The sequence below is a fragment of the Halyomorpha halys genome, unplaced genomic scaffold, assembly GCF_000696795.3.
Source record: "Halyomorpha halys isolate HHAL.00 unplaced genomic scaffold, Hhal_1.1 Scaffold75.1, whole genome shotgun sequence".
NCBI classification, from domain to species: domain Eukaryota; kingdom Metazoa; phylum Arthropoda; class Insecta; order Hemiptera; family Pentatomidae; genus Halyomorpha; species Halyomorpha halys.
This window is the reverse complement of record NW_027112173.1, coordinates 767034-775923: the sequence shown is the minus strand read 5'-3', so window position 1 is coordinate 775923 and position 8890 is coordinate 767034. Positions and strand designations below refer to the sequence as shown.

General features: G+C 30.4%; 1 protein-coding gene across 2 annotated transcripts in view; it reads left to right on the top strand.

The window, feature by feature from the left end:
- Positions 1-2458: 2458 nt before the first annotated feature.
- LOC106692893 (RNA-binding protein NOB1) overlaps positions 2459-8890 on the top strand; it is a 14518-nt gene continuing 8086 nt past the window's right edge. The window contains exons 1-4 of one of the 2 annotated variants that reach the window (XM_014439131.3): positions 2459-2737; positions 5760-5892; positions 7908-8113; positions 8214-8471. In XM_014439131.3, coding sequence (XP_014294617.1) covers positions 2672-2737; positions 5760-5892; positions 7908-8113; positions 8214-8471 — 663 coding nt within the window. In that variant the 5' untranslated portion in view covers positions 2459-2671. Of the gene's footprint in view, positions 2738-5759; positions 5893-7907; positions 8114-8195; positions 8472-8890 lie in introns of both variants that reach the window. The other variant, XM_014439130.2, reaches the window with a different exon arrangement.

The following is an 8890-nucleotide window of genomic DNA, read 5'->3' as shown; positions in this document are numbered from 1 at the left end:
GGAGCTGAGGTTAAAAAAGTTAAAAAAATAAATATAAAATACAGTACACTCTAAAGGATAAAGGAAGATAATGAACAAGATAGGAAACACCTTTCAGACTAGAGGTCAGTGCAAAAGTTAACGGTTAACAGGAAGTTATAGAGAAGTAGTGGAGATTGACGGTTGAAGTAAAAAGTATTAAAAATTTAAAGAAAATATTAAAAATAGAAAAATGATTAAATGATAATATACACAATAGGAGGAAAGAAATTATATATGTGTAAATTATATTCATAATCTGACTGTGTTGCTACTGCGTTCTAGCGCTCCTAGCGGGCGAGAGGTGAACTATCAGAAGGAGGTGAAAAGAAATGTTAGCTGTTTTCAAATGATTAGATTGTTTTGTTTATAATTGTAACTTTGTAAATATCCTTTAAATTACTTGTAATAGTTGACTATTACATTCATTAAAACTGTGGAAAGGGACTTTTATTCTATTCTATCGTTTTAGAATAGTGTTTCTACTTAGATGTATTTTACTTAGTACTTCTGTTGTAGCTCTGTAACCTTTGATTTATAATAAACTATTGTTTTAGTAATCGTCTAACTTTTTACTTAATAAACTTGTTTATAATAAAGTAATTAATGTAAGTATACTTTAGTTTGAAGAAACATGAATATAAAGTACAGATAAAATATATAAATATAAAAGAAAAAGAATGGATGGTAAATATAAAATATAAAGCAATAAAAATATAAGTATGGAGGTGAGAAATCACATTCATAATCTGAAAGAAGAGGTGAGAATCGAAGTAGGATTGGTGGATCCTCAGGATGCCTCGGAAATAAGAACGTCACTGATAGGAAGATTGAGGCGGAATGTGTCAAACGTCATGATGCGGGTGAGATTACTTCGTGGGTTGTGGTCCCCAGACTGAAAAAGGTTTACGGCTAAGGACACTGAACGCCAGAAGATGTTTACTGTCTCTACATAGAAGTGAATAGACTTCTAATCCATAGATTAGAGTCAGTTTATAGCTTTACTGAAAATATGATCAAATAGTATAAATCCATCTAAAAAAAACTGGACCGTAAGAAAACCCGAGGTGACCCACCAGCTAGCTATTTTCGACAAAGTTCAAAAAGGTGAATTGGGAAGAGAATCGCACTGCCCACATAGTAACTGATTGCCTTTCGGTTAATTGTTTCGAGTGTGAGAACAAAATCCATATAGCCTGACCCTGCCCTGGATTTACAAATGGAATCAATACGTAAGTGGAAGTACAGAACAATATGTCACGTTTCAGCGTCGAGCTCCGACAAATTTTCCGATGTCTAGTGACGCAGAGAAAGAAGAAAAGCTTAGTTGGGCATGACTGTCAGCGAAATCGAGTGAACAGGATACAAATCAAATAAGATTGACAAGAAGAAGGAACTTCATCAGAAGAGGCAATCTTTTATCACCTAAATGGATTATTAGGTGTCTAGCCGGATCCAGGGTTAAAACCATTGTTGTTCCACGGTAAAACCATTGTTTTTCTACGGCCAAATGCTAATCAACAGGAACTTAACGAACGCATGCACGCCCGCACACACAATAATTTGCAAAAAATACATTATAATTTAACACCTCTTGCCCTTTTTCTCATCTTTATTTTAATATGTGACTACATTTTGCGAAATATGCCCATTTAACAAGTTAAAAACCTTGTGATTTTGTATCTATTGATTTCTCATAGTTGCCGAAAAATAGTTTGTTGAACTACTTCAGACTCGTGTGCAGTACACAAAAAACATAAAGTAAGCCTCTAAATCAATTACAATAGAATGTTCCTCTTCAAGGACTTTTTGAATTCCATTGACAGAACTAAAGGCTGATATCTTTGCTTGTTGACCTTTCTGACCTTTGTCATTCTGAGACTGATCCATCAAACAGGTAAAACACTAACTCGATATAGTATATTGATATACTAAAGCCTGAATAATACATTACCAGAACTTGACAATTATATTTGCATTTATTTCTGATGCCAATGCAAAACAATAACCTATCAACGTTTCGCCAAAATCTTTCATTAGCATAACTGAAACAATACTGTTTAATCATACTCGTATTAGAATATAAAAGTTTTTACTATTAGTATGCGATTAATTTTAGAATATTTTATTAGAACACCTTCGGTATAATTACCAGTGATCTATACGAAAATATAAATTAATAAATAAGCCGTTAGAAAAATATGTTTTGTTATAGCAGTTACTATATTTGAATTAAAATTTTCTTTAAGAATGGCACTATATTTTTCAATACTTCTTTGTTTACTTAAGAAAGAATTTGTTATTGAAATATTTAATATAAATAAGAAATAGTAAGAATAGATTTTGATTGTTGGCAAATGTGACTAGATGATTTTAAATTAGTTTTGTCCTCCATTTATAATCTCACGTCCATATACATTTCCGACCTCTATGCTATGCTGTTGAATTGTTCTTCAATGCTTGAAAGGCCTATTTACTGCATGGGCAATAACTGTTGTGTTAGAGGTTTGAAATAAGTTACAATTGTTATCCTTTATAAGTCCGGTTAAAATGAATATTACAAACACGTTTTAGTTTTTGTATTATTTTTAAGCTTCTAGACCTTTAATTATTTGACTTTATTTATTTGGAAAGAAAAACGTGTTGACAGAAAATGACACCTAAAGTAGAACATTTGGTAGTGGATACTAGTGCTTTCATAAAAAATACTCAGCTCCAGGTAATTTTTTTATTACTATACATGTATTTATTATGTTGTTCTAGTGTGTTATTTCCTTTGAAATATGATCCATTTCAGTATTCAGTCTAAACATTCATTATGTTACACTACTATTTCTTATATTATATAATTTTTAGTACATTTAATTAATCAATTATTCAAACAAGTAGTGTCTTTTGTAATGTTGATTTGCAAAATTTCTTAATATTTTTATGATACATCAGATATAGTAAACAAAATGTTTCGTTGGTTTCTTGTCGGCTGAATTCTTTTCTTTCTCAAAATAATAGTTGACTTTTTAGAGGTTTGAAATAAGTTACAATTGTTATCCTTTATAAGTCCGATTAAAATGAATATTACATTATTAAGGTCTTTTAGTTTCAATACTTTTATAATAATCTGTCCGATCTGAGATACTAAATCAGATATAAGATACTTCATGAATTATTATCCTTCTGTAAGAAATTACTACATTACAATTACTATGTCCTTAAAATCTCTGTTACTCTCTTATTGTTGTTAAATTTATATTTATGTAGAAAAAGAAAATGAATGTTTTATATAAAGTGTGGAGATAGAAAACATTATAAAATATTTAGATACCTCATAATGTTCGAAATACAATCTCATATTATGGTCAAAGTTTGAGTTGTGTTTAGAAAATGGATAAATACCTGCACTATGCATATATTGGTGATCTCTTAAAAATTTTCGAATTTGGATTTATTTTTGACCCCGGCTTGTAGAGCCTTTTTTATTAATATCACCCCTAATAATACAATTCAGTGTTGTCAGATCTGGAATAAAGGCTAGGTGTGACAATAACACAAGTCGAGTGATGTTCTGCCACAACTGGTTTGTAAGAAATATGAGGAGTTTGTTGTAATGCTGAAGGTAATCACTTTGAACAACATTCATTATGAATGTTGATATTTACATTTCATTAATATAGCAGTTGGATCACCTATTAATTTAATTATTATAAGCTAAACAATTCATAGCGGAACTTCTAGTCCAATTTGAATTTTCTTTTTAATTTTGATGAATGTGTTAGGATGTATTACATTGTGCTATGACTCAGAGGAACAAAGCAGTAATGATTTAACAAAATACTTAGATAGGTATGTAGCCACAATTACGTAGCTTATAAAGCTAAAAATTTTAATCGTAGTCATTTTTTTGCGGTAGATGTGCTAGAAGGCTAAATCGTGATCGAAAAAATAAACTCACAACACTTTTTGTAGTATTTTTTTGTTTTTTGGTGTGATTTTTTTCTTATTAAATTTCTAAAGTTATTTAGTTAATAAGATACACTTACGTACTCATCATCTGTTTCAAATAGAGGTATATAGTTTAAATTTAACACAACTTATACAGCGGGACATAGATAGTTTACTGTACAAAATAATTATTAAATTAAAAACTAAAAAAGAAAAAAAAAATGTAGCACACTTACATATTCTTATTATTGAAACTTTTAAATTATCTCATTAAACACAATTCCAAAATGTCATAATTTTGCAATTCCAAATATTTATAAAAAGTAATGTTCTTTAAAATACTCCAATGTTTATATGGCCTAGTTCTTATAGTTCATTTATTTAGTTTAGTCAATTCTTGTAGATAAAGATCTATGTAATTAATAATCTTCAAATTATTTTTTTATTTTTCATAATTTTGCATAAAATTTATTTAAATTAAATCTATTAGTTGTATATTCAATTTACATATTCTGTATATATTATGGTTGAGGCCATAAGGGACAAGGCTGTTGGTACAATGATCCTAGAGTGGAGTTAGAGTTAGGAATGGTGTGGGTTCATTTCTCACCTGCAGTTAATTTTGTTTCCATATCTGTGTTCACTTATTCATGAATTATTTACAATATGGTATTTTAGCCTAGGAGTAAATCAGATCATTGGAAGTTGGGCACATCTATTATTGCGTGTGTCCAGACATTGCACGGTTTCTTTTCGTAATAATTGATTTATTTGGAAAATTTAAAGTAAAGCAGTATAAAAAGATTAAAATATCCTCAGGTGGAAAAAAAGAAAAAAAAAAGGAACAATTTGGTTGTTTAGTTTGTTTATTATTCTTGAGTTGTAGTACTTGTATTTTGACTAATATTTCAGGTTTTTCAAAAAAAGAAATGAAATGTTGGTTGAATTAGTGGTATTATACCCCTGGAATAAAAGAATTAAAAAAAAAGGTTATTTATTTTTCGCTTCATAGTACTGATGCTAAGCTTAATAACATACATTACCATGTATATGGGAAACACAATTACGGAATTCCTTAGAGATATTTGGGTGTGGAAAGCTTGTGGGTAGCCAGTCCATCCTATCTAAAAGACACAATTGTCTGCATTCAATAATGGGACTATCAAAAAATCCTACTATTGGCTGAGTAAATGTATATAATTTGTCCTGAATCATTCAAACCCATTTATTTATAGAGACTAAAGTGAATCATATTTTAAGGGAAGAACTCCAATGGAAATATCTTGAATGGTTGCCCAACTAAGGGCATCAACTCAAATCAAGAATTTACATTGACGAGACTTTTGTGATCTTCTAGCTATAAAATAGCTGCTCGCTATATAAAATAAGAAACGATGCAGTGGTCTATTTCTTAAGTTGATGTTTTATATTCAATGAAATTGGTAACAATGTGTCAGGAAACTCAGAATTGTCATCGGATTGGATGCAGAAGCCATTTCATGAATAAAAAAATCATAGCTCTAATGATGGACTGTATCCTATCTGTATCCTCCCCCCCTCTATTCCATCCAATGACTAAAACTAAGACAGTTAATGTTAGGCTGAAGAAAGAGCCTTGAGAAGAAATCTTGATTGAACGTTGTGAAAAAAAAAAATTGAAAAGTCTTTTGAACTTACTAATTATTCTGTTTTATTTTGAAATGTTACAAGTGTTATTATTTTCTTTTGGCTCACCAGGTATTTATTGCTTAATTTAACTTTCAATACAAATTTAAAATAGCTAATATTTATTTTGATTTCAGGATATAGCTGAAAATCTCTTTACTGTTGCTGAAGTTGTCAATGAGATCAAATCTAAAAGGCAGCTTAGAAGGCTTATAGTGCTCCCTTACGATTTACAATTAAAAGATGTAGATCCTGAAAGCGTTGCTGTAGGTATGTAATCAGTTTAACGGTTTTGACCTAATGAGGTTTTGATTTTCGTTGTTTTACTCTTACTGAACGATTTTTTCATCTCTTTTATTAGCCTTTATTAAGTGTAAGCATTGCTAATCATTTTGATTTTTCTGATTTCCCTTCTAATAGTTTGAAAATATAATGTTAACACGTTTGTGGGGTGGTCTATGGTAAGCTATATTCCAGTTTATTGTAAAGTTATTATTCAAGTCACTCTACATAACTTCTCTGAATTTAATTGATAATAATAAAAGCTAAGTATTGAGTTACTAAAATTATTTTTTAATATTATGATTTTCTTCTGATTATATATAATTTTATACCATACAAATATAACAAAATATGGCATTTTTAATTTTAAATTTGTGTTTTTTTTGTGATTATTACTCTCATTTACCATACATGAAATATATAACTAGGAAAGTGGAAATATTACGATTGTGAAACATTTTCAAGTCTGAGTTTACAGTTGAAAAAGTTCTCCTGAGTCTAAATTAACATTTCTCACTAAAAATTGTGGGTTTGTCTGTGTTTGTATGAACAGCCTAACTCAAGAACAAAATGCTGTCTGAAACTGAAATAACATATTTAGGATAGGAATATGCTTGAGATGATATAGTAACTTTTTGGCTAAAATCACCTTAACTCTGGCTGGTACCATAAAGTCTTGAAACTTACCTGTTAAGGTCATGTCAGATTCTAGATCTGATGCTAATTTCTTTATTGCTTATTTAGAGAGATAAAATGATTGAATTTACAAAATATCACTTTATTTCGATTTTCATTGTTATCCCCTACAAATATTAATTAATAAGTTTATATTGTAATATTCAAAATTTATTTTAATAAATAAAGACTCTTTGGGGAGTACGGTGGCAGTCAACCCTGTGGGCTCTGGAGCCCTTCTGGGCTCCACACAGCCTCCTAAATTGGGTACACTTAATTCGCTAAAAATCTGGAGGTCGAGCGTGATTCTGATCAAATCACCTCCTTGCACAACCGTTGGTCTAGTAACAGTACTTCCTTACAAAGTACTGAACCCCTGACCCTTCATGGGTTGTAGTGGTACAGATTTTAATTTTTTTTAAATTATAATCTCAGGGAGAGTTTTCCAGAAAATCAGAACACAAAGACACATAACTACATTAGTTCCTACTTTTACAAATATAATTAAATCCTAGGTCGAGCAAACTAACCAATTATATATATGCTTCTTTAATGGATGATGGTTCTTGAAGTCTTCGTTCTAAAGATGCCACCCCTGACAGTATCTTAAGGCTTGGTCCTCTTCCTTGCTTCCAGGATACGTCCAATCCACCGGCGATCCAAACAAAGAGTGCCTTTCTTCCTTTAATGATATAATAATCTTGGATGTCTGATGACTCTTGATATCTTCGTTTTCTAGATGTCTACCACTGACTGTAGACAAAGGGTGGATGGTCTGCACCATCTCTTCCTGGAGACGTCCTAGTTTCCCGGACATTTCCAATACACCTGCCATCCAAACAAGTGATCCCTTCCTTTGTCTCTCTTAAACGTTCACTCGTCGATTAAAAAAAACCGATTGTAGCACAATTCACTTGCAATGATTTACGATTTAAATACTTCATTAATAATGGTTATCTTCTTATTTTTCTTCTTGAATTAATTTGTACTATAATCATGTTAGAGAAATAACAAAAGTTGAAAACATTTCAATCTATGTACTCAACAAAGTAGTAATTCAATCAGACTTCGGAAGGTCATGTGCTGCCATTGTGAATATTTTGAATGATGCACCTTTACACCATATTTGACTGATCAAAATTGGTTAGCTTGCTTTTTGGTTTAATTTTTAAAATTTATAAAAATCATTTATATATAAAATATAACTATTCATAAAAAAAGAGGATATTACAATATACTGTACTATACAGGATCAATAAGTGATTAATTTGGCCAATGTGTATTTCTCTGTAATATATATTTATTTATTTTAATTATTTTTTCTTTAGTGAAAGATTTTTCCATAAAAACTGGTGACTATCCTGCTCTTTCGTCCACTGATTTGAAAGTGCTTGCTCTTACATACCAATTGCATAAAGAAAAATTAGGTTTAGATGGGATTAAAACTGAACCAACAACAAAGAAATCCGTTGAAGTTATTGACCACTCTTTGATTTCATCTGCAAATGTTGTCGGATTCCATTTGCCCTCATCTGTAAGTTATTTATTTTTACTCATAATTCTGTTAATAATTGTGTATGTCCAATGGAATTTAGTTATGAATTCTAATGGCCCAGGATTCTGGGAGCGAACAGGAAGTTCCAGATATAGATGAAGTAACAAAGAAATTGGGGTCACTGGAATGTAGTGGCAGTGACAATGAAGAGGAGGAAGAAGATGAAGAAGAAGAAGAATTAGAGGAATATGATAGTGACCCTCCTCTAGACGATGAAGATTGGATTACACCTGGGAACATTGCAGATGCCAAAAGAGAACTTTCAGGAGGTGCAAAACTCTCAGAGGATAGTCCTCCACCAAAAGTTGCCTGTCTTTCAACTGATTTTGCCATTCAGGTAATTATAGTACTTAGTATTAAATTTTGTAAAATATGTTATATCAATATATTAGGGGCGTACAATTCTAAAACAAGCAAATCCATTTCCTAATTTTTCTTTTTCATTTTTCGCAATAAGTTAAATTAATATTTTTTTTATTTTAAAAAAATCCTCTCACCTCATGATAATTTAGTTCAAAACTTTTTTTTTGTTAATGAAAAAATAAACAAATAAAAATTGAAAAATGTTAAACTTAGCTTGTGTTCGAATGAGCCAGGCCCCTTAATTGTATTTTAATATTAGATAACTATGAAAATCTATACTATTGAATCCTGTAAAAATAGTCCAAAAACAAAAAATAAATTTGCTTGACTTACGTGATTGTTTAATTGAAAGATTGAAAATGAAAGGAAAAAATGAGATTACAAATATATATA